Raw genomic sequence first — 24938 nt, 5'->3', positions numbered from 1 at the left:
TGCTTGTCAGAATATCAAGTTGTATGATGAATATTAAATGTGAATATAAGAAAAATGAAATTATTCGTACATAAATGGAATTATTGCATTTGACAAGTTCCAACCAATTCAAGAAAAATGAAAGCAAAGAAAGTGCATATAATATTGTGAATATCTTCAAACAAAGCTACATACAAGCATCAATCTCGTTTTGGAAAAGCTTTATTAAATTTCAATCTGAATAAAAGTTACTGCTGCAATTTTGGCAGGGAAGAAAGAACCATCTGCTCCAAGTGCCAGTGCTTTCTTTCCTTGTTTACTGCCTGAGTAGAAGCCTAGAAGGTTATAGATGCAACCATGAATTTTCTCTAGAATTAATCATTCTTAGAAAATCTCTTTACTTTGCAAACTTTACATCTGGATTTCTCATTGTTTTGAGCCACATGTTAGCCATTACTCTTGAGGAAATGCTCCAGAACATATCTTGTCCCTTTGACATCACATGTTTTCCTTTTCTTCCCGACTTCCCCGATCCATATGCTACCAGCCATTGCATAGCAGTTAGTCTGTGCCTCTCAGTATCCCATATGTTCCTTTTCCCTGCTGTTCGCACCTTCAAGCCTCCAACATGCAAACTTGTCATTTTGAACCTCTTCTCTTCATCATACTTGTTTGTTTTAATGTCAGCGGCTGATGCATGAACGAGTGCTAACATAGGGCCTCCAACTGCCTCAAATCGCCTCAAGGGATCCCGTAGCAGCACAACCACTGCAAGCGTCAGTGTTTCTGGGTCTTCTAGCTGAGCTTCAGAAGAAATTAAACTGTAATTTGTAATCCAATTCTCAAGTGGAATAGCAGAAGCCAGTGGCTGATCCTGATCCTTCTCACTATCTATTGCTGTCTTTCCGATGAGTGCTGAAACATCAAAAGGAGCTTCTTCCTCTGCTATTTCTGCTTGTATTTTTAAGGCTTCAACTGCCATTCCCTCAATCTTCTGCAATGAGAAAGCAAGTATTTCCTCTGCTGTCAATGGGTTTTCATTCACATTCCAAATTCCAGTTGCAATCCTTTCTTTCCTGCCTATGCTCACTGCATTTGCCATGCTTTTCACAGTAGCAATGGTGCGAGCTGCACTTGAGCTAGCACCTTCCTTGTTTCTTCCTTGGATAATTGCAGAGGCAATTCCTTCAAAAGCTATCTGTTCGGCAGTTTTACCCATAACTTCATCTAGAGGCATCAAAGATAGAATTTGTGAGCTGAGTTTCTCAAGTCCAACGGCTGCCATCTTCTGAAATATTTCAAAACCACTCAATGATTTATCTGATGGAAGAACCATTGGTTTTGACATCTGCATTGCTAGTTTTAGTGTGTCTTTTCTTGCAACCAAGGAATCCGAAGGATTCATAGCAGCTAAGTAGCCCCCATCTCTTGTTTGAACCACACAGCCTAACCCCTTTCCTAGATCTGGTAGATAAACCTTTGAATCAGATTCGCTAGATTCCTCAGCCTTGTCAAGCTGTAGAGGTGGAATATCAGGTTGATTGAGTTTAAACTCATTACTTCCTTCATCCTCCAGCATCTGGAGAAATTCCCTTGTAACCGTTTCTTCGTCAGCATCTAGTCTTTGTGATTCTGTTTCTTCATCTATTTTCACTATTTTTTCATGCCTCATCATAGATTCAAGAGCTTTTATTTGCTGGGCAATTGAATCAAGCTCTGTTAATCTTATTAGGTGTAACTGGTCATGCATCATCTCCTTAACAACCTCGCTTGAAGCTGACTTATCTTCATCAGTTTCTTCAGATTCTGCTTCCCCTGCTTCTTTCTCTTGAATTTCAACTCCTTTGTCTACAACTTCAAAGTCTGGGAGGTCGACATCTTCAATCCTTTCTGGTTCTTCTGATTTCTGAATGGCGACAGAGGATGAAGGAGGCGGGGCCGGCTCATCAAGATTCAAATCATCTAATCCTTGAAGATCAGCTCTAACTCCTGTCTTTGAAGGAGTCCAAGCGTCTGATCGGCTAGTCATCCTTGGACTTGGGACACTAAAAGATGTTTTGGATTGCTCACGAGCAAAAGATGATGTGAAATTCTTAGATTTGCTACTCTTCAATCCCTCCGCTTGATTATAAATTCCAATTCCCCCATCCTTTTCTATGATCTGAAATCCCAATTTCACAATGAGTTCTCCACCTTTTGGCTTTCCTGATAGATTGAAACTCATGTCCCATTGCCGAACCCGAGTTCCTTCATAGCTCTTCTCCACGGACTCCTGAATAAGCAGACTCAAATCCACAGAATTTCTCCCAAAGTCGAGCTCTTCAGCATCAACTGCAAACAGATAGATCCAGAACGGGCGGGGCTCAAATTTCAGCTGCTTTCCATTGCCATAACTGCCATATACATGGCACCTAAGAAATAGAGTCTCTTCAAAATCCGCAGCTCCTTGTGATACCCGTGATGGGATGGTGTTAACAGCTCCATCTTTGGTTTCTTTCTTCCTCACACAAACGGAAAGTCGCAGGCCATTCATGGAAGCAGGAAGGCCTTGAGCAGTTACAACTTCAACAGACAACAAACAGCTCAACTTTTGCATCCTGATATGTGATAGAGCTCGAATCGGCTTCCAATTCCATATTCCTTTCTTTTCTGTTGACACTGATTTTTCTTCCAACTGATTTGTCTGATTTGATCTCCTGGCTTGATCCTTTTGATCATGTTCATTATCAGGTTTTGGTCTGGAACGCCAAGATGACAAGGACATACGCCTGGACCAAGGCCTGGTACTCGACTTATCTTCAAATTTAGCTTCGGTGGCCTCATCAATAGATGGAACTGAAGCACGAGGAAGAGCGAGCGAAGCCGTTCTTCGAGTGGTGGATGTGTGGGATTGGTAAAGGGATTGACTGAGTGCTTCTAGTTCTTCCAAAAGCTGAGTATTGGAATTCCTACGGCCTCCTGCTGCGTATTCTTTTGCCATATCGTTGAAGATAAAGAAAAGAAACTAAATCTATGAATCCAGGTTCTGCCAGAAAAGTATTTATGATGCTGGAGTTTGAGTTTCTTCCAGAAAGTTGGAAAGAAGAAGAAGAAGAATAAGAAGATAAGGATTTTACATGGTTGAAATGTTATGTGGTTAGAAAATACTGTGAATGATGAGGAGAAGTGGCTGTTGCTGGTCCATTCAATACCAGCCACCAGCAAATCTGTGAGGGTAAACATGTGAAAGACAAGAGCAAACGTTGGCGTCCTCTCCTTCTCCAACTCTCTGCTGGAAAGTGATGGGATTAGCAGAATACGGAAATCTGGTCCCCATAGAATTTAATGTTTGTTCTTGTATGGTAGGTTCTATGTTTTATGGTTGAAATATATGTATTTCCAGGGAAACCTACCAGCCAGCTAGGGTCGTTCTTCAGTTACTGTGATGGTGCGCATATGGTACTTGTGGACCCTCTGGATTTGTCTAAGAAATTTCCTGTCTGTCAAATACAAACGCCATGACTACCAAGTACCAACAGCCAACAGCCTTCCCATTGAAAAGTTACTTATTTGTTTCCTCAAGACATTTTTACATTGAAAAATTATAAAGTTTGCAGACTAAATTCAGTTACTTTGTTGCTTGGTACTACACAATTAGCCATACCATGTGCTTCCATGTTCTGTATCAAAATTTAACAAATAAGAGAAAGTAATTAATAAAAAATATTAAAAAAATAATATTAATAATCGTATTATTTATTTATAAAATATTAAAATTTTTAATTTCAATAACTCAAATTTTAATTCTAATAACTTCAAATAAAAAAATATTAAATAAGATAAAGCTTGATTCCATTGAGATCATGTATATTATTATTAAACTTTCTACAATATAAATCTACAATACACCAAGGGAGATAATGCAAATACGTGGTACAGTAACAACTGCTCTTTGGTTTTTGATCGAGCTAAGGTCAAGCAGCACTCTCCCCTGGATCATAGAACAACACTGGTCTTGCACCCAGCGATTGAGTTGGCCTTGAATTTTCCTTAAATTCATGTAAATAAAAAAGAATAAGAAATAAACTGCAATAGTAAATTTATAATGAAACATTTTTTTCTATGTGTATATGTGTAGAATTTGCTCGACCAATTGCTTCTGGACAAAATGTGTATCTTGTATTCTTAAAGATATTCTTGAGCGAAAAAAAAAATTATTATTATTATTTTGAGATTGTAAGGATCGAACTCTAAAGACAAGAACTAATGACTGAATATTTTATCAACAAATTATATGATTGATGGTCATATAAAATTATAAATCACCCATGCTTGAATTGAATTTTCTGAAGACATTAAGACTCCATTAGGTAAATATTTTTGCACTTTTTGTTATATTTGTTTTTTATTTTCTATTATTTTTACTTTTATTAATCACCTCAGCAAGGGCATCTTTTAAAGCGTGAACTTGCTCGGTCGAGGCTGTCTTCACCTGTGTAACACATAATAATTATAAGTTAATTAATAAAGCATTCCAATTAATGATCAGAAAATTAAGAAGAGATCCATAAGAAAACAATTAACCTCTTGGAAGACTGTCCAAACAACACCCTCAGTGCATGGAGGAGTTGTAAGTGAGCCAGTGTATCGATAGTAGTTTCTGCCAGCAAATCCAATATCCACTGGATTAACATTCCCCAGGTCTTTCTCTCCCCCTCCTATACTTTCTATGGATGACAGTAGCTGCAACCAATAATAGGCCAAAACAATGAAAACTATGATCAGAAAAAAAACCCAACCAACCCTGAAACTATGTATAGTTTGAACTTGAAATTAATCCCCCAATCTAAAATACAAGGATTTAGGCACATGCAATAAAAGAAAAAAAAAAAAAACGTTTATTTGTTGCTTTTTGAAGCATTTTGATTGACACATTGTAGATGTAACATATCAATATTGTTGACATAAATAAGGAATGTTCGGATATTGTGCCCGCTATAAGGTATTATCCATGTCGAGACTGGGAGACTTATCGTTATAGTCTCAAAAAAAGAGAAGAGTGACCTTGACTTATAAAGTTAGGTTAGTCCTTAATTATTAAATGTATATATTACCATGAAATTATTTGCTCAACCACTAGAAGAAAATAAATAATAATCTTTGAAATTATTACTACACAATAATTGACAAAATCAGATACATATTATGTGTCTATGTATTTTATTTAATATATATTATGTATGCAGCCATTATTAATACTATAGTCCACATATGCATGTATATATCTCATTTCAAACAGGAGTGAAATCAGAAATATTAAGTTTGAAGATATAAACAGAATAAAACAAATCTTATCAAGCATACCGAGGAAAGGAAAGGATCAGCTTGGCCAATTTGGAAAACCATTGAAATAACGGTAATCTGATTTTGAGCATTCTGATGAACTATGTGAATTTCCAAATCATACCTGTAAGCCAAAAGAAAAAAACAAATACATCAATATAAATGATAAACTGATTATATATTCTGAATTTAACATGGAAAATTAATTACAGTAATCACAAAGCTCAGCTCATAAGCCTAATATATATATATATATATATATATATATATATTTATATTTATATATCTAGTTCCACCGAATGTGTGCTCCGATGGAGAATGCCAATGGCATTGAACTACTTCATAATCAGTCCCATTTATGTTAATTTTTCCAGCATTTCCGTTCCACAACACCTAAATTAAATATTAATAAATATTATCGAATATATAGATGTGATAAGGACAAACTAACAACGGATTTTGATGAATTGTTTGGTAAAAAAAAAATAAAAATTTATTTGGATGGACGTTAAAATTGATTTTTAGTCATTAAAATATGAAACAAATTAATAAAACAATTTGTATCATTCCATTTGTTTCAGACTTTCAGTTGGTATAAAAAAAAAATAAAAAACACAAAAGATATGCATGCTTGGTTTATGAATATCAAATGAAAACATGAACATGGCAGTAGTGTAGAAAATTAAGAAAAGCAATATTCAAACAGATATATATAGTATCAAGAATTAACTAATTTACCGCAATGTCATGTCCCCTATTCTTCAAAACAGCCGAACCTGATGTATAGGTACGTTGCAAATCACCCAAAGTAGGAGAAATCAGAGTGCTTCCAACAGGAATATCTATGGGAGACTGCGATTTTCCAGTACTGCAGGTTTTCCAGTCCTGCTTGACTGAACCCCAACACGATGGCCCCTTTCCTGAACCTTCATCGTAATTAAACTCATCCCCTCCGCTCATACATGCTTTTGCACCCCAAAATAAAACAAAAACATTCATATTTACAGATTATGTAACAAAAACTAATACATGTATATGATTATGTATATACCTTGTTGATCAGGAACAAAATTGAGGCGAACAGAGTTGGAGGATAGAACGAGAGAAGCAAAAGAGAGCAAGGAAAAGGCCTTTTCGCAGTTGTAATTACAGCACCTCATGCTAAATACATTGCTTTGCTTTGCTTTGTCTTTGTTTTTGCAGTGGATGGATTTTTTTTATAGAGTGGCAAAACTTTTTCTTTTCTTTTTTTTCTTAGGAAAGAAAGAGAATCTTCCAATCCTATGCAAGATGGATGATCTTTAACCCACAAAAGGAAAACAATGAAACGAAATTTGCAATGCAGATTTTGTTCCGATTTCTGCTACGAAACACCAGAATTGAATATATATGATCCGTATATGCATGGTTAAGGGTTAACAAATTGAATTATAATTTTATTGTATATAATATTCTTTAGAAACTTAATATATCTATAATTTTTATTTTGTTTTTATGATATTTATATTTATATTGTGTGACAAATCACTTAATATGCACATTTTAATTTTTTTATCATAAGTTTATAAATTTATTAGATACAACTTGATTATTAATTTTGCATCTTTTACGCATAATAATAGTGTACATACATTTGCAATGAAAATCAATGAAGTGAATATTTTTACGTATAAATGTAATTTAAGACTTGAATCTTTATAATTAGAAAAAAGAATATAAAATTAATTTATATAATAATGATGATAATTAAAGATTTATTATCTTATATATGAATTTAATTGAGAATATTAAGATAAATAATAAAAATAATTATAATTATTTTTTAAAAAAATAATTCAAATGAATTAAAATGCATTTATTAAAAGATTCGTAATGATTTTTTAAAGCTTTTCGCATATCAAGTTTCTATATCGGACATTTTATTTTTTGTCAAAAGTTTTAGCTTAGTAACTTATTTAAAAAATTATCTAATATCATTTTTTAATTTTTAAATTGTATTAATGAAATTAAAGAATGGTCACATGTATTAAGATGTATTTTAAAAATTTAATAAAATAAAAAACATTTAATAATATGAAATAATAATTTATTTATTATAAATATAATAATATTCTGTAATCAAATTGAAGGCAAACTTAATAATTGATGTTATCACAGACCGGCCCAAGTCAGACCGAATACAAGCAGGAGTGGAAGACTGGACTCATGGTGTTAGTGATATTTCGCAAAAAAATCAAGGGCAATTGTGGTATTTTACAAAAAAGACAACAAATCCCAATCTTAGTTGTTTGTGCGTTGATTTTTTTTTCTCATAACCGGACCGCAACCAAGGAGCCTGGGTTAAACCCTAATCGGAGAGGGAGCAGAGGCAATGGCAAGCTACGACTTGACCCCACAAATTGCGCCGAATCTGGACAGGCACTTGGTGTTTCCGTTGCTGGAATTCTTGCAAGAGCGACAGCTACATCCGGACGAGCAGATCTTGAAAGCGAAGATCGAGCTCTTGAACAAGACCAACATGGTCGACTACGCCATGGACATCCACAAGAGCCTTTACCACACCGATGATGTCCCTCAGGACATGATCGAAAGGAGAGCCGAGGTTGTCGCTCGTCTTAAGGCTTTGGAAGATGCTGCCGCTCCTTTGGTCTCTTTCTTGCAAAACCCTAATGCTGTTCAGGAATTAAGAGCTGATAAACATTATAATCTCCAGATGCTCAATGACCGTTACCAGGTCTGCTTTATTATTGTTTTTCTTCCTTAATTTTTCGTTGAATTTATGCATATTTTTCGATTCCTTTTTTTCTTTCTACTATTTTTTTCTAAATTAATTTGAAAATGTATACTTTTTTTTGGAAATAAAAGCAAAAATCATTCTTGGATTGAATAAAAAGTCTCAAAGATTGAATTTTTTTTAAAAAAAAAGAAATTTAAAGAGGGGTTTTTGTCTTAACAGATCGGTCCAGATCAAATAGAGGCATTATATCAGTATGCGAAGTTCCAGTTTGAGTGTGGCAACTACTCGGGTGCTGCTGACTATCTGTATCAGTATAGGGCTTTATGCACAAACAGTGAAAGGGGTTCGAGTGCGTTGTGGGGAAAGCTGGCAGCCGAGATACTGATGCAAAACTGGGATATTGCTCTTGAAGAACTTAATCGTTTGAAAGAAATAATCGATTCTAAGGTTGTTTTGTTATGCTCTTGATTTGGTTGTATGGGTTTTTAACAATGTGCTTCTCCTTGATTCATTGTCTCATTTATTTCTATTTTTGTTTTTTTTTTGTTCTTGCTGCAGAGTTTCTCATCACCCTTGAACCAAGTACAGAGTAGAATATGGCTGATGCATTGGAGCCTGTTCATCTTTTTCAACCATGACAATGGAAGAACACAGATCATTGACCTGTTTAATCAAGAGAAGTATGTCACTTTTAGAACTGACTCAAACTTCTTAAATTATCTGCTTATGTGGTGTCTTCATTTTCCTACTACTGTTTCTACTGCATCCTTATCTTGGAGATTGTCAATATCCGGTCTTGTTGCTGATGACGGCATTATTGATATTGTTAGCAACACTATTTGTATCATTTTACTTTGTATAACATTTTCATGAGAATAGTAGTGCTCATCTACTTTTCCTTTGTGCATTTTTCAGTTTTTCTGTGCTATGTCTAGTTTCCACTGCATTAATGTATGCTTCAGTTTATGATTGCCCTGCAATCAAACATGTTTAGAAAATTTATGGAATTGCTATTATATATTTGTTTGATTGTGTTGTTGCTTAATATGAAAAGTTAACATGATGCTGCCAATAATTTGCAAAATTTTTTTGTCAAAGTTTCAAGGCGAATTGCAATAAAAGTGGGTGAGATGCCTGCTAGACTGCTCGTGGTTGGAATATCAATGCCTAAGGGAGATAGTGGTTGGAATTAGATGTCACATGTCTCTTTTCACTTGAAAACTTTCCACTGTTCTTTACATTTTTGTTCTTACCTTAATGTTTTCTGCAAATTTCCATTTCTGTTTATCTGTTATCAAATTTTTGTCTAGCTGCCTATCTAACAACCTGGTCTCTCTTCTCTCCAGATATCTAAATGCCATTCAAACCAGTTCTCCCCATCTTTTAAGATACTTAGCTACTGCTTTTATTGTCAACAAAAGGAGAAGACCTCAATTCAAAGATTTTATTAAGGTTATTCAGCAAGAGCAGTGCTCTTACAAAGATCCTATCACAGAGTTTTTGACATGTGTTTATGTCTACTATGACTTTGATGGAGCAGAAAAGAAGATGAGAGAGTGTGAAGAAGTAAGTTTGATTTCTGATATTTTCTATCAACTGGTTTTAGTTTGATTTCTGATATTTTTCTATCAACTGGTTTTATTAAGCTTCTCAATGTCACTCAATTGCTGATATGTCCTACCAGAAGATTGTTAGAAAATGTTTTAGCTTGGAGTTCCATCATCTTTTTGGATGCCTTTTGCAATAGTTAGATTTCTGAATTGCCTGCTTTGTTTATTTGCTTATTTCTCCTTACTTTGATGTAGGTGATATTGAATGATCCCTTCCTTGGAAAAAGAGTTGAAGAAGGTAACTTTTCTACTATACCATTAAGAGATGAGTTCCTTGAGAATGCTCGTCTATTTATCTTTGAGACATACTGTAGAATTCATCAGCGCATCGACATGGGGTAAGTTCCTGCTTTCTCAAACTTATAATTTAGCTTTGTATAACAATTGAATCTCATAAATCTAAAATTCTTATTTGTCTTATGAATAAATGACATGGAAAGGAAAGATTTTGAATATCAATTATCAATTGCCATGGGCTCAAATCCTGTTATTATGGTTCTCCGAGTAGGGAAAATTCTTTTGCTAATTGGATGTTGAGGATTTATGAAATTTTAGTAGAAGACATTAGTTCAATCAGATCAAATCTTTCTATCTGTAATGCATGTTTATCTGCACATCAGGCTTGTAACCACACAACATGAACACCTTGGTCTGTTACAGTATCACTTATTGTATTGATTACTTGGATTGAACATTTGTTACTTCCCATTGGCCATCTCAAACTTTGATGTGAAGCAACATTCTAGCAACCTCATTGAAAGGATATAACACTAGGTGGCTAAAGGATTTTTTAACTTATATATGTTGGCTACTTCTAGTTGCTTTTCTTAAAATTTGAGCTAACTTTAACAGAATTTTCATGTGTTCCAAGGGTGCTTGCTGAGAAGTTGAATTTAAATTATGAGGAAGCTGAGAGATGGATTGTGAATCTTATCCAAAACTCAAAGCTTGATGCCAAGATTGATTCGAAAACAGGAACTGTTCTTATGGAGCCTAATCATCCCAATGTGTAAGGATACCTTCATACAGTGATAGTATACAGTGCAGCATCCATTGTTCTTTGAATTGTGCCACAAGTGCTTGGACTCCTTTTTTTTTTTTTCCTCATTTGTCATGTTCTCTCCACATCTTCTCCATAAACCATTTGTTTATTTGGTTCCTTATCTCTTAATGACTTTTGATTTTGGTATTGTATTTCTGCAGTTATGAGCAGTTGATAGACCACACCAAGGCACTCCAAGGGCGTACGTACAAGCTAGTTAGCCAGCTTCTTGAACAAGCACAGGCACCGGCACAGGCTGCACGATAAGTTTAGCGGTGAAGTTTTTTGGCAATTTTGAGCCATCTGCCAGATTGTTTCCTTTTTGAAACCAAATTAAAGTGATTCTAGTTTCTGATTTTTAGCAGGACTGAGAAATCAGTAGTCTTTGGAAAACATTTTATATTTATGATGACAAAGAATGCCATTAACTCGTCTGGATTTGCTAAACCTAAGATGTATTTTGCCTGGCGTCCTGCATGTTAAATTGCCTCCGCGGGCGCCATTTAAACGTGAGACTGAAATTGTTAAATTGAGGAACTTTTTGGGTTTTGTTTTATAAAATTTTCTCTTATTTTCTAAAAAAAAATAAAGAATCAACCTTGGGGGTAGGGCTTTACTTAATTTTGAAGTAAACAGGAAAAAAAGTGTGAATGGGGAGTTCAAGTTCAAGTAAAGTTTAAGTTTTTATTTAAAAAAAGTTAATTTTAAGTTTAAAGTATTGGAATTTGGTTTAATTGCTAAATTTTTGAAAGTCTGTGTGATGTTATCATTCAGTTGTAAAAATGAGGATCATGAAAGAAGTCGCAAAAATGATAAAGTTGAGCTGAAAGAAAAAAAAAACTCAAACCATGAAAGAAGTTGTATGAAAGAAATTGCAAAAATGATAAAGTTAGACTGAAAGAAAAAAAAAATTGAACCATAAAAGAAGTTGTAGCAGAATGTTAAGTGAGCTTAAAAGGAGCTGTCATGTGAAGCATAAAAACTTCGTTGAGTTAGTGATAAGAAAGTGTCGATTAGTTATGAGTAAGTTTACGATAGTGGTGTGAGTAATTTAGCTATAATTAATGGTGGGATAGTAGTACAAATAATTTAGGAAATGAATTAAGGTAATAGTGCGATAGTGGTGTGAGTAATTTAAAAAATAAACTATAATTATGCATAATAATAAGATAGTATTACGAGTAATTTAAAAAATCAGTTATAAATCTATAAATAGATTGTTTCAAGATTATGAATAAAAATTATCCGGTTTTATATTCTCAAACTTTTCTTTCTTTTTTAGTCTCGTACTCTATTCTTTCGTTCATCACTATCTATTTCATCACAGTCTGTCATGCCATCAACTAGTTAATTAATTTGAGCAAATAATTTGAAACCCGGGATCGAAGTTGAAGTCTATTTTTTGGAAGTTGGGTGGCACCTGTCAGTATCAACCAATTATTCTTAACCAGCGTTGCCCAAACGCCAGTCATGTCAAACAGGTGGTTCCCATTTCCATTCTACACGTCGCCATAGCTTTTATATAACTTGCTGAAATGTAAAAACCAAAACCAAAGGCGGCACGGCTAGGCCAACGACTTGACGTTCTCTCAAACTTCTACCCTTTCTGTCACTCAGGTTCCCGCTTGCCACCTTTTCTGTTTATTATTTTCTTTTTCTTGGAGATAGTTATTGCTTTTTATATTTTGCTTTGACATTCAAGAATTGGCTGTTTTTGTTGTTTTGGACTGTGATTGGGGAACTTTAAAGGAATTGATGGTTTGAATAAAGATGGGGTTTTGCTCTTTTTGTTGTTTAGCAAATGGGTTTAAACCTGGGGATTTGTTAGGCACATTCAGGATACTGAGGCCAGGATTAGAAATCAAACAACAGTTGTCAATAAACTTTTAAATAGACATTGAACATTAATGGAAATGAACAAGGAAAGTAATTTTATATAAAGCCTATTATCCTGAATAGGACTGTCATAAAATTATAGTTAATGTAGTTTTTTATTATGATAATTTCTGTGAAAATTGAGAAGTTCATGAATTGCATTTCAAGAATGATAATGGTACATTCTTTTATAGGAAGTCAATGGATTAGCATTTAAGAATAAATGTTGGAGTCATGACATTAAGGTGAAAAAAACAAGAACAAGGAATCTATATTAGGAAGAGGATGAAAGTGCAAGCATTGAATATGTTCAAGCGGAATGACTAGTTTCTCAATACTGTGCTAGGGAATTTGTGTATTTTGTAATTTGTTTTTGTAATTTGTATTACTAAATACCCTTTTGCTCTCCAACTGGTTTTGTAGTCTAGACCTAGTTTAGTTCTATGGATATGCTTGGATTAGTAGAAAAAATTTTGTTTTTGATGATTTCTTTAACAATGCATGGTGTTGCTTAATGCATAATTAGTCGAAGATGTGCCATATTTTATGAGATTTTTCTATATTCTGTCCACTCTTTTGCTCAAATATTTTACCTCAATTATTGAGGTCATGCGCTCCCGGACAATAATTGCATTTACAATACTCAAATTTCTGGCCATAAGTGACTATACTATAGAATGCATAGGCAAAAGTATTGTCATATTCATAAATTGTATTCAATTTTTCAGTTGGTGCATTTTGCAATTTTTTCCAAAGGCTTATCTCCTCAATGCTAACTCTCAGTTTTATAATTTGGTGCGCTTGCTTTGTTCTTTCATCAAAATGTACTTATTCACTCTGCATTGCTGACCATATTGTTGTTATTTACTGCAAAATTTGAACCATTGTAGTATTCTTTTGATCAATTGCAAGACAACAATTTCAGATTTTAATTTTTATCAGCTCTTAGTGGCCAAATGATCATTCATTTTCTGAAATGCCACATTTTTTTACATTTACTATCATTGGCATGCTTCAGAAGCAGTACTTTTTATTTATCGCCTACTGTTCTTTATATAATTGTTCTTTTAATTAATGATCTTTAAAGCAATCTTTAGACTTACTTTGCAAAATCCAAACAGGCAAACCTTGTCACTTAAGCCATACCTAGCAAATGATTTAGTCATGTCACCAGAGAAAGAGAGAGAGATCAAAGGGCAGGGTGGAGGATAAACTTTCATTTCCAGTGCATTGTGAACCTTTAATGTCAATTTACTAATGATTCTTTTCCATGCAATGCAATTATATTACATTAATGTCATTTAAGCAATATATATTCTACATATTACATAATAAACTATTAAATTTGCTATCTGTTGCAGAAAAGAAAACACTGTACTCTGTCAAATTTGCACAAAATTGCAAGCCAGGATGGAGCATGAACCAGTTGAAGTCTCACATGGTACTTTCACATGTTCGACCAGAAATTGTGTATTTCTCCTTGGCTAACTGTGTTTTGCAACCCTGCACATCCCTGGGAATTTTTCTACTTAATGATGCAAGTTTTCATAGTGTTTGCTCTTGCTCTTGATAAGGTTCCTTATGCTTGGAGTAGAAGTTTGAGGAGGAATTAAATCCATGACCATAGGAGTTAAACCAATAAAACATTTCAGGGATGACTTTAAGATGCTAACTCTATCTTGCTATGCACGCAGAATCTTTTAAGTACTCTACATGTACTCTTTGTGATGCATCTTTTCCCTTGGATAGGAGTTTTGATAAAACGGCTCAGACTTTTGAGGTGTTCGTAGGAGATATAAGTTTATTCTCCAAATGCTGCCATGCTAAAGGATTGGATGTAAGTGAAAGGCACTTCTATAGAAACAAATCTTTAACACAGATGGCTTCTACAACCCAGCTTGTGTTCCCCGACAATGGTGTGTTCACAAGAAAAAAAAAAATACAACAAACCACTGAATGCAAAAGTGGGATTATTGAAAATATAAACCCAGTTATTCCTTTGATATAGAATTATTGATATATGATTACCTTCCCTACACTTCTAGAGAAGGCATCTTACCTCCAAATGATAGCCATCGCCTTTATTGGAAGAAATCACTGATGGACACAATTGGAAGGCCCGTATACTAAATGAACAAGGACTTAAACTTTCACTTACAGGTAAGTCAAAGTGAATAGAACGGTTCAACTTCCAAACTGAGATATTAGGCATAGGGATTATGTGGTGGACTATTTGCATCTACATGTAGGAGCTCCTTTATTATTGATTTCCACCATCATTTAATATAAATAAGGTTGTTGAACATTTTTTAAGTTATTGTTGTAGAAGCTGAACATGCTATGCGTGGATTTATCATGCAATTGAGTTGAAAAGGGCATGACTTGATTGTTCTGCACTACATTTTTTCTGTCGTCACAAGAGAATTTGCATCTACATGTAGAAGCCCTTTTATTATCAAGTTCCACCTCTATTACTAGCATAGATCAGCTTGTAGAACATTTTTGAAGTTATAGTCAGACAAGCATAACATGCTAGGCTGGATGTATACTGCAATTGAGTTGGAAAGGGCATGACTTGATTGTTCTGTACTGGGTTTTGTTTGTAGTCAGAGGAAAATACTTCATGTTTAATGCAATGGAAGAATCTCTGAGATAAGACTCCTGTTCATTTGTATGGGGCTGCTTTTGGGGGTTGCATAAAATTATCATTGCTATATTTTGCAAAGAAATTTGAAGCAAGCCTCACCATGCAATTACAAAGATAAATGCAAGGGCATATTTTTCCGCAGAAGGTGTATGGGCATTTCATAGAAACTACATAATATTGATACTGTTATGCACATTATTACAGGATTTTGATTTGTCTTGACATCTAGATGCTTTTTTTTTTTAAATTCATGAGCAGCTATGACTATTGACTATATCTACTATGGAGGTTTCAGTTGGGTTCTTGAAGGACTTTGATGACATGGATTTTCACTTCCATGAATCGAGTTTTTAATAAATCTATTGGAATTGTGAATTTGTGATTCAAAAAATAGACTTTTCTCATTCCATTTCTTTTTCACTTTGAATGCATTGTCCTTTGTTAAGTTATTATTGCTTTGTGAGGCTTGAATTTTACAGAAAAAGAGGAAGGCAGAACAAGGAATGAAGCAACTGAATCCACTAATTCTGAGGTTTCTGTGGAAGATGCTTCTAAAGTGGTGTCAAGTTCTCCACTAAAGGATGCACAGGTTAATGCAATTGATTGGAAAGGCGGGGAAATAGATGGCGAAACTTTGGAAAATGTGGAAACCTCTGGAGAAGTAAACATGGAGGTTTCTATAACAGCTGAGGATGTTATTCGGGCTGGGGGCTTTGGAGCAAGGGATGACATAAGTAGTTTTCTTCCTGTTGCAAGTGACTGGACCGACTTTGAAGCTTCAATTCGTGATGCCAGAGACTATGAAGAACCTCAGGGAGATGTATGCAGGCCAGGTCTTGGCTGGAGAGAAGCATCAGAAAGGGAATAGCTCTGTTTACATTTTCATAAAATAGACTCTGTGTGGTTTGGATTTATTTATTTAGTGATTTGTTGTTTATGGCAGCATTACCTGGTATCTTCAAGGAAGAGAGGATGTTGCACCGCATGATTATGTCAAGACAATATGTAAGGCTCTGTATAACATGCTTAAAATGCCCTTTGTGAGGCTATATTATAACTTCTTTGTACAAGGAATGTTGTGATTGCTTAACATTTCAATTCATCAACAAAATTGTCCAAACCAACCGCTCTCCTATCTTGCTTAGGGTGTTGTAGATGCTGATTAGCAAGCGGAATTTTTGATTGGTCCTAATTTATAGGTTCAGGCAGAACGCTCTTTATTACTTTAGTGCCCGGTGTTTAATATATGGCCTTGGCAAGAGGCAGTGTTATGAGATTGATATTGCCTTTTGGAAGATTCTCTGTCCAGGAGCAAGGATCGCCAAAGGGTCATATACAGATTTTCTCTGTACAAAAGTTTCCCATTGAGGACCGAAATGAACTTGCCACTCTTCTTGGGTGCTGTAGTGGGGCAAATATTGCTTTGCCCCCAGCTGTGCCTTGGCACAGAAATCAAGAATACGTTGGTTTTGGGTTATAATGTGTTCCAGGCCATCAGTTCCTGTGGATGATGGGAGTGCAGATGATAGGAATGCCACCATGTAGATTATATCTTCCTCTGGGGTAACCAGGGATGTTCTATTGTTCCACCTGCAATATAGATGATACACCAGGTTGAGAATATGGCATCTAAGAGTTGTAAATGACAATTAGATAGACTTTTATGATCAAGTACTTGGCCTTGTTGACTGGGTAAATGAGGATAGGACCATTACTGTTGTCTTTAACAATATTACCGAAGACCTCTTGTGCAAAGTCGAAAATTCTGCTTTTGGATATAAGTAGATTCAGCCATGGATGAGGAACTTCCCATAACCCTTTTGATCTGAGTTTTATCTCAGACAAGTGCACTCTATCGAGGAATTCCACATAAGAAACTTCGGATAGAAAGAGTGTGGATGGAATATAGTTTAACTCTGACAATAACTTCTCGATATTCTGCAATGTGCACGGTAGTTAGTTCCATTGTATCAATTAAACATAGAGGTTGATGCTTGAGCATGGTAGAACGTGTTTCTTGTCAAGTTTTACCTGGTTTAAAATATCTGTCTCTTCTGGGTTAAAGTATTTAGCCATTTCTAGACAGTAAAGTAATTTTCCATCTGAACTGAATTGGCTTGCTTGAATTGGGTCTTTAGGATTGAAGGAAGATCTCCAGTTGTTGAGGAGACCAGTTCTGTTTATTATGACAAACCCTTCGATGTAGTCAAATGAATTCTTGGATGATATTAAATGCTCTTGGTCATTGGAAAATGTAGACAATTCAGAGTAAAGAACCCTGATCCATTTCACCTGAAAACAATGATAAAGCATGTTTGAGAAACCCTGTGTCTTTCAGTACAACAGTTAAGAAAGAGTTCTCTTTCTCTTACCATCTTTTCTGCCGGTCCAAGAGATATTCTAGCCCGGGTGATGATGCCAAATTGACCTAGTCCCCCAAGAACACCATAAAAGAGGTCAGCATTCTTCTTATCTGAACAGGTGATCACTTCTCCTCTTCCTGCATCAAAACTCCAAGTTAGATTCCATTTTTCCCATATTGGTTTTCTGTCTTACTTAGAGTTTAACCATGTTCATTTTATTGAAACTGTATCCTTCTACTGTTTGATTTAAGTTTGCTAGAACCAGCTCTGAAGGGTTACAGATGTCATTTCACCTAAAAATAAACGAACTAACTACCCCGCCATGCCTTTTTAACGAAAGGACTATGCTGTTATTTCAGCCTACTCTGTCTGAAATTGTCTCTAGGAATTTATAAAAAGTTGTTTGCTTAATCGCACCTGTTACAACCTCTAGTTGATAAACGTTATGTATCTGGGGTCCGTGCCGAAATGCCTGACCACTTATTCCGGCATTTGATAAAGTTCCGCCGACAGTTAGGTGAAGGTAGTCTGTCCAGGACTTAGGTGAAAGACCATATTTAAGAGTCTCATATAGGATATTAATCCACAACTCACCGCCTGAAACATCCACATAAGGCGCCTCACCGGTTTTAACATACATGCTTGGTCGTTCAAGTGATTCCATGTTGATAACCACGCCTTGATAGGCTTGTGCCTGACCTTGAAGGGAGTGACCATGGCCTCTAGCTGCAACTGTCAACTTTGTTGCAGAACCCATATCAAAGATGTGCTTTATTGTGGAAGAAATATCAGAAACTGATTTTGGGTGTAGAACTGCCATGGGGAGGTATTGATAAATGTTACCGAAGTCTTTGGCGGCATGTTCAAGGTTCTCAAAGCTGAAGTAGCCATCTAGAGTAAGTGTTTTCAAAGACAAGGGGATACTGGAGGAGCCTGAATAAGGTGGAATGGTCGGGGTGTCAAAAGAGTGATTAGAACAAAGGTTGGTTCTATCGGGCATACAGCTCAACACCAGAATCATGAAAAGGAATATAACGTTGTTTTGTTTGAGAAAGCTACAATCTAGTGACCCCATCTCTTGAGGATATGCTTGTGAGTATCTGTCTTGTATGTGCGTAAGAGTGTGTCTGAGAGAGAGAGTGAGAGAGAGATTCTGGATGTTCTGTGGGTAAAAGCTAAAGGAGAGGTGTAGAAGAGCACAACGAAATGAAAGAAAGTGGAGAATTTAAAGGGGAAGGTTTGGGCGGTATGGTCAAACAGAGTCACATATTCTACGGTGACTCCAATCCATTACCTTGTGTTGATTGTGAGTGTGCTTACTTTGGCTTTCCTTTTTGGTTTCTACAAAAAAGTTGAGGAAAAGAAAGTGAAGATTTTCACGTATCTTTGGTACAAAGGAAGTCAGAGATAAAGAAATGAGTTGCAAGTTATCGAACGTCAAATATATTCAATGTTACCTAAAAAATAAATTATAGATGTTAATATTTGACAATCAGATGTATTAGATATTACTTATTACACAGAATAACTGATATTTAAACGTCAGATATTTTAGATGTTACCTATTACAGGAATAAAATAAGTACTAGATTCCATATCTAGTAATTTCTCCCCACAGTTACAACTTACAGCCACATAGTCTGCCCTTTCTGTTACAAACTTTTTTGAGGATGCTATTACCACTTAAAGCAATGGTAACTGTTACAACCACATAATCTGCCTTTTTCTGTTGCTACCTTTTTCTGATGATGCTATTACCACTTAAAGCAATTATAACTGTCTATACAAAGACCATTCACGGTGTCGCCTTTCTACTTCATGGTTCATAATTTATACGCCTGTCTTGTTTCTCTTGACACTGTCTTAGTTACGTATTTTTTTTTTGTATGCATGCACTACCGCTGTAGCCTATTCTACAAGTAGGATTTCCAGTATCGACTGGCCGGCCCCTACTAGGTTGTATCCTGTCAGAGGTGAGTGGGGTGGGAGGTGGGTGTCGTGGGTCCCTAAGCACGTGAATTTCATGAGGGTGTGCTTGTGGGGAACTTGGTATAGCTCCTTGACTCGCTCTGCTGCAACAGATGCAGGCTAAGGCTACATGAAATTTGTAAATGAACAATATATGGCCTGATGTAAACATATGCACATATCAGTACATGCCAATTTGAGATTGAATTGAAGCTCCTATTGGAAAATGGAAAATTCAACTGTGTAATTGGCTGAAGTGCTATTGGCTTTTTGTCCTGAAAAAGTAGTCTTTTTATGGAAATTCTGTCAGTTCAAATTAAAGTCTTTACTTCACTTCAGTGTAGGGATCAGCTCAAGTGGCCAACTGTGATGTTAGATTTGTGCATACGGTGCCATCATCTGCCGAGAAACTACGTGTAGGGGCCGTTGGGGGGGTACCCGAGTCAAGTCCAAGTGTATGAGGCAGGCCAGAGGAAGAGTGGAAAGTTGACATAAGAATGGCAGTCTGAACCTATCAAATAGATTTTGGGGGATGGGGGTCTCTTAAATCCCAGCAATGGGAAGTCCCTAAAATGCTTCCCCCCCAGGGTTTAATATTCTATTAAGGCATTGCCTTTTTGTGCCAAATCAAACTACTATTTTGGGAATTATTACTCCATTTACTCTTCTCTTTTTCCATTGAATTATGGCTTGTAGTTGATAATCACGCACCCATTTTAATCCCAGAAGCCCTTTTGGAAAACCATTCGGATGTCACAAATTTCTTTTTCATTATTAAAAATATTACTATTTATTTACCCATTTCAATTGTTGTCTGTCTTTTGACTTGTATGTGTCTTTGATAATTGCCTTGTCCCAATTATTGATGTCAGTGATGAATAATTTACTCTGAAATCTCATCCAACCCCATAGGCCATAGGTAGGAATTGGAATTAGGAAAGAAATGCAGTGTATATTGTGCGGAATATTCATTGTTTTTTTTTTTTTTTTCTTTGGAACATTCATTGTTGTGTTGCGGCCAAAAGCCTTTGCTTTAGCAACATGTCTCACCTCAATTTGCATTAATTGTACCAAACAAAGTCGATCCAAATGCTTTTGATGCATGATTCTTCTTTAAATAAATGTTTTTGATTTTCTTTTTTATCACAAATTGACAGTTCCCATATCTATTAATGTTTGTGTCATATATGAAAATTATAATATCATAAATACAAGAAATATTATTTAATTTTTTAAAATTCATATATTTTTTGTCTAAAATTTAATTTATGTCGTTTTTATATATTTTTTTGATATCGTATCAATCACATTAATTATTTCATGTTTAAAATTATGTATTAGATCTACTCGTCATGGGAATTTTTATAATTTGATTTCTGTTTTTGATACTTTGTGAGTAGATATTTGTGATTTTCATTAAAAGAGAAACCTAATGTATATATTAAATTGAATACCTGATCAGGAAACAATTGTGTTTAAATTCCTTATATATAAAAATGTAATCAAGAATCAGTCATTGCCCACAAAAGGTTTAAACTGTAATTGATCTTTTGGAATGAAACGTGATATCATCAACCAGCTCTTGGCTTAAAATGGGATTTGTGTTAATGACATACACGATATATTGGCACAGAAGAAGAGTGTTCCACTTATTCACGTAATGTCTAAAAGGAAATGAAGATGGAGAATTTGTAAGTATTAACTATGGAATTTTAATTTTATTAAAATTATTTTTTTAATAAAAGTGGATGAATCATTTGAATTAAATTCGATTTAATTGCAACAATTTATTATCAAATGAAATTCAATTTGATCATATGAATTAAGGATTCATATCCTTTTATCTGAATTAAAAATATGTATTTTTTTAATAAAAATTTAAATTTGAATCTCAATTTTTTTAAAAAAATTAAGTTCTTAATTTTCTATTAGTTAAAAATTACCAATATTATTTTAATTTGACTTAACTATAAACCTAATGATCTAAAAAATTCAACAATTTAGAGCTGATGTAATTCCAACAATTTGGATCCCCATAGCAAAGGAAAGTTGCACCTACGATGATTTTTAGTACGGTAAAAATTGTAAAGCTGACTCAAACCAAGCGGATCAATCCCCTGGCTTAAACACCAATTTGTCTAAAAAGTCAATAACCCATTAACTTAAACAACTCCAAAAAAAAAAAAATCAATTATGAAATCTCCAAAACCTAAACCGAGATCTTACTAAATTTCGTCCAATTATTATATCTACTAACATCAACATATGTAGATTGATAGGTAGTGTTAAGTGGTGTTGATGTAACTTCTTACCTGGTTGAGAACCAGGGGTTGAGAAGAACAATAAACATGATCTCTTACAAAGAAAAAAATTATGAGACATCGAAAATGGTACTTTAAAATGTATTTCGATACTTAAATCAGCAAAATATACGAAGAGAAAGGAAGTAATCGAACAACAATGTTAGAGAAGGTTAAACGAAATGTGCATTCACATGCGTATTGCTATGCGCTATTAAGGTATTAGCTTGTTAACAATCGAATTGGGTCATACAATCGAAGATTCAAAACCTCTCTTCTTATAGATTTTCTCATTTCTATAAGTGAAAATCAAATTTATCAATAAAAACTTCCGATACTTAAATTTCTTGAAATAGTTTGATTTCTATTATAAGTTTTAACAGAGAATTAATTTTATTGAGTTGTAATTCATTTATTTATTTTTTTAAATTTAAGCTCTTGGGTGTAAACATGGAAATTGTTTATTAATAATATTATTAAAATGAAAATTAAGTAAATTTCACATCCGTTAAATTAGGAGTATTTTGGATATACATATATATATATATAACAAAAATTATTTCACTTTTTGTCAATTAATTTTAAATTATATGGCATTTAAAATTTAACATGACATAAAAAAAGCGTTGTTCCATGTATTGTTCTATTTGTGATAGGTTTTTTACATTTATTATATAAATTTCATGTCGCACAATAGATTTATAATTTTTACACATAATATTCATGTCACGTGATAAATTCGTTGTTTTTTTACATTACACGTGAAGTTCATATCACACGATAAATTCATTATTCCTTCACATAAAAAAAAATATTGAAGTGAACATAAAGTTAATCTCACATATATTAAATTAGGTTCATCGTGGACACATAACAAGAATCACTTCATGTATAAACAATTAATTTTAGGTTAAATGTCAGTCTAAAATTTACCATTCATCACTTTTTTAAGTTAAAAAAAAAAAAAAGAAAGAAAGAAAGAAAGGAACTATGCCAAAATTTTTGGCATTCATGATTTTGTCCCCCCAGTTTTCAATTTCAAATCTGCTATGATGAATTGTTTCTATGATGCTTACTCTTGTGAGTTGAAAATGGGGAAATGGTTATTCCTTTCTTTTTCGTTCTCAATTATTTATTTTTTTCCTTCCAAATGGTCTGAAACCTAGAATTGTTATGGAGCCCTAAATCCCAGCAATAAGATAAGCCGAAATCATTCCACCTTTATTTTATTGTACACTGCTACAATGCTCTTTCAGCTTACAAGACATCGCAATTATTATCAGTCTCTACTTTGCTTTTTGTTGTTGGGAACATTTTCACATTTGTGCTCAGCTGCATTTTGAAGCTATATACATTTGCTTGTGTCTCTGGTTTTTCTTTTCCTTTTTTTTTTTTTCTTTTTTTTTTGAAGCTACAAGCCTTAAAGTTGGAAAATGTGAAAGTTGTTTATTGTTCCCAATTTTCTCATTATTTAAAAGGATAATTTTCAACTTGTTTTTAGCGATGTGGTATGCTTGATCAATGCATAACTTAAGATAGCAGCCTTTATCATAAGCATCTTTAAATGCATATCAAGCCTTTTATCTAATTATAAAGAAGAAAAATTTTTAAATTAATATCGAAGAATTTTTTTTTGTAATTAAATACGTGTCTCTCTCGCGCGGTTTTGTTTGGCCTCAATTTAATTTTGTGGTTCAATTTTGTGACCATGATGTACCACGTATATATGTTTGCACATCTTTTGTATGAAAATTAAAATTGCCATCAATTATGTTATCATTACATTGCATTTTCTTGCTCTCCAAATTGAGGAAACTTACATTATGTTTCCAAAAGGCTTATGATTTGGTCTAGAAAATGTAATAACAAAGTTTGTTTGCATGAAGTTAAATTAATATTAACTAAAATAGTTCATCACCCCTACATAACAAAGAAAGAAAAAGATAAAGATAAAATGCTGTGTAGATAGAGACCAGAACGTGTAAAAGGAGGACAAAAGTTAGGCCAAGCAATAATAATATAATAACCCCATGATGGGCATTGATGCCCGTATCAAAGAGCATATCTTGCTACTTTTTCAATTTGAATTAATATTATAGTTTGGAGAAAGGAAATTAAGAAGAAAACAAGGTTGTTTAATTGACACAATTTTGTCCCTACTTGTTCGGCCAAACATGTAATATATATTTCTTTAATTTTTAATTTTTTTAAATTTATAATTTTTAAATATTAATCTTAATATCATATTAACTTCAAAAATCATTAGATATATAATATTGTTTACTTAAATCATTGGCATGAGTGGCATTAATAAATAAATCAAATATCCTATGTTTTGAGACCCAAAATTATTTGTTCCTTAGCTTTTCTTTATTCACTTAATCACATGTCTCAAGCTTGAATTACCTAAGATGGAGAAGGAACAGGATTTATGAGATGAATGAGAGTTACGTAGCTCAAAATACTAATAAAATTTTATCAAAATAAAAAAATACATTTATTCTTAGGTTTATTTTCTTAAATTGATACCAGCTTGATAAGAACATTTCAAAACTTTACTTTAGTTGTGATTTTTACACTAATTTTTCTAAATTGGTAAACTACACCATTAACAAAAATCAAACATCTTTATAAACAAAATAATTTGTATACAGATCAAACCACAAGATCAATTAAGGGTGGTGTAGGAATTTTGTTGCTCAAATATTGGATAAAAGTGAAAAAAAAAAGGGGGGGAGGGGGGGGAATAACATTTGCAAGTTTTCGAAGTGTTATGGCCATTGTCATCAATGGAAAATATAGGGCTAGCTAGGGTACGAAGTTTTAATTAAATTAAAGGTTTTAGGAGACTAGAAATTACCCCATTTTAATTATTAGTTCTTATCATGTTCCCCATCCACTTTCATTCAACTCTTGTCATGTTTTGTCTGTACGTCCCCATCCTGCCCTTTTATTATTTTATGCTCACAGCTTCAAGTCAAAAGTTGAATGCTTTCTTTGCTTTAGAAAATAAAATCACGAAAATTGTTTTTTAATTTAAATTCTTATATCTGTATTGCATTTAAATTTTTTTTTTGTACGTAATTCATCAAGTT

At 34.1% G+C, this 24938-nt stretch overlaps 5 protein-coding genes across 7 annotated transcripts; 2 read left to right on the top strand and 3 right to left on the bottom strand.

The window, feature by feature from the left end:
* Positions 1-118: 118 nt before the first annotated feature.
* PMI1 (plastid movement impaired1) lies at positions 119-3584 on the bottom strand. The gene has a single exon (XM_022910898.2). The coding sequence runs from the start codon at positions 2957-2959 to the stop codon at positions 377-379; it is 2583 nt and encodes an 860-aa protein (XP_022766633.2). The 5' UTR covers positions 2960-3584; the 3' UTR covers positions 119-376.
* A 593-nt stretch (positions 3585-4177) lies between these two features.
* Positions 4178-6611, bottom strand: LOC111310889 (alpha carbonic anhydrase 4-like). The gene is made up of 6 exons (XM_022910263.2): positions 6353-6611; positions 6040-6266; positions 5591-5694; positions 5323-5428; positions 4543-4701; positions 4178-4450 (listed from the first exon to the last, which is right to left on the bottom strand). The coding sequence occupies exons 1-6, from the start codon at positions 6459-6461 to the stop codon at positions 4364-4366; spliced, it is 792 nt and encodes a 263-aa protein (XP_022765998.2). The 5' UTR covers positions 6462-6611; the 3' UTR covers positions 4178-4363.
* A 989-nt stretch (positions 6612-7600) lies between these two features.
* On the top strand, positions 7601-11227 carry LOC111311484 (eukaryotic translation initiation factor 3 subunit E). Its single transcript, XM_022910893.2, has 7 exons — positions 7601-8035; positions 8258-8485; positions 8597-8718; positions 9385-9604; positions 9844-9986; positions 10520-10657; positions 10852-11227. Exons 1-7 carry the CDS (start codon positions 7673-7675, stop codon positions 10955-10957), a joined length of 1320 nt encoding a protein of 439 aa, XP_022766628.2. The 5' UTR covers positions 7601-7672; the 3' UTR covers positions 10958-11227.
* A 699-nt stretch (positions 11228-11926) lies between these two features.
* LOC111311486 (uncharacterized) lies at positions 11927-16332 on the top strand. 3 transcript variants are annotated; one of them, XM_022910897.2, is made up of 3 exons: positions 11927-12307; positions 13927-14006; positions 15692-16332. In XM_022910897.2, the coding sequence occupies exons 2-3, from the start codon at positions 13976-13978 to the stop codon at positions 16078-16080; spliced, it is 420 nt and encodes a 139-aa protein (XP_022766632.2). In that variant the 5' UTR covers positions 11927-12307; positions 13927-13975; the 3' UTR covers positions 16081-16332. The 3 variants fall into 3 exon arrangements, with proteins under 3 accessions (XP_022766632.2, XP_089608724.1, XP_089608748.1); XM_089752598.1 differs by having other exon boundaries at positions 15677-16332; XM_089752622.1 differs by having other exon boundaries at positions 12263-12307; positions 13687-14006; positions 15677-16220.
* A 30-nt stretch (positions 16333-16362) lies between these two features.
* On the bottom strand, positions 16363-18783 carry LOC111311483 (cytokinin dehydrogenase 1). Its single transcript, XM_022910891.2, has 5 exons — positions 17993-18783; positions 17585-17712; positions 17244-17504; positions 16888-17150; positions 16363-16802 (listed from the first exon to the last, which is right to left on the bottom strand). The coding sequence occupies exons 1-5, from the start codon at positions 18648-18650 to the stop codon at positions 16481-16483; spliced, it is 1632 nt and encodes a 543-aa protein (XP_022766626.2). The 5' UTR covers positions 18651-18783; the 3' UTR covers positions 16363-16480.
* Positions 18784-24938: the final 6155 nt, after the last annotated feature.

Source organism: Durio zibethinus, chromosome 1, assembly GCF_047325235.1.
Source record: "Durio zibethinus cultivar Kanyao isolate XHJ-2024 chromosome 1, ASM4732523v1, whole genome shotgun sequence".
Classification (NCBI taxonomy): domain Eukaryota; kingdom Viridiplantae; phylum Streptophyta; class Magnoliopsida; order Malvales; family Malvaceae; genus Durio; species Durio zibethinus.
This window is presented reverse-complemented; position numbering and strand designations above follow the sequence as displayed.

What these genes read in the sequence shown, in the direction of transcription:
- LOC111311483 (XM_022910891.2), bottom strand. Translation starts at nt 18,650, where the DNA reads ATGGGGTCACTAGATTGTAGCTTTCTCAAACAAAACAACGTTATATTC. An exon ending in AGACAGATATTTTAAACCAG is followed by an intron (nt 17,151 to 17,243) that starts GTAAAACTTGAC and finishes TGCACATTGCAG; the next exon opens with AATATCGAGAAGTTATTGTC. An exon ending in TACCCAGTCAACAAGGCCAA is followed by an intron (nt 16,803 to 16,887) that starts GTACTTGATCAT and finishes TCTATATTGCAG; the next exon opens with GTGGAACAATAGAACATCCC.
- LOC111311484 (XM_022910893.2), top strand. Translation starts at nt 7,673, where the DNA reads ATGGCAAGCTACGACTTGACCCCACAAATTGCGCCGAATCTGGACAGG. An exon ending in CATCAGCGCATCGACATGGG is followed by an intron (nt 9,987 to 10,519) that starts GTAAGTTCCTGC and finishes ATGTGTTCCAAG; the next exon opens with GGTGCTTGCTGAGAAGTTGA. An exon ending in GAGCCTAATCATCCCAATGT is followed by an intron (nt 10,658 to 10,851) that starts GTAAGGATACCT and finishes GTATTTCTGCAG; the next exon opens with TTATGAGCAGTTGATAGACC.
- LOC111311486 (XM_089752598.1), top strand. Translation starts at nt 13,976, where the DNA reads ATGGAGCATGAACCAGTTGAAGTCTCACATG. An exon ending in ACCAGTTGAAGTCTCACATG is followed by an intron (nt 14,007 to 15,676) that starts GTACTTTCACAT and finishes TTGCTTTGTGAG; the next exon opens with GCTTGAATTTTACAGAAAAA.
- LOC111310889 (XM_022910263.2), bottom strand. Translation starts at nt 6,461, where the DNA reads ATGAGGTGCTGTAATTACAACTGCGAAAAGGCCTTTTCCTTGCTCTCT. An exon ending in TTTTGTTCCTGATCAACAAG is followed by an intron (nt 6,267 to 6,352) that starts GTATATACATAA and finishes GGGGTGCAAAAG; the next exon opens with CATGTATGAGCGGAGGGGAT. An exon ending in CTGATCCTTTCCTTTCCTCG is followed by an intron (nt 4,702 to 5,322) that starts GTATGCTTGATA and finishes TATTGGTTGCAG; the next exon opens with CTACTGTCATCCATAGAAAG.
- PMI1 (XM_022910898.2), bottom strand. Translation starts at nt 2,959, where the DNA reads ATGGCAAAAGAATACGCAGCAGGAGGCCGTAGGAATTCCAATACTCAG.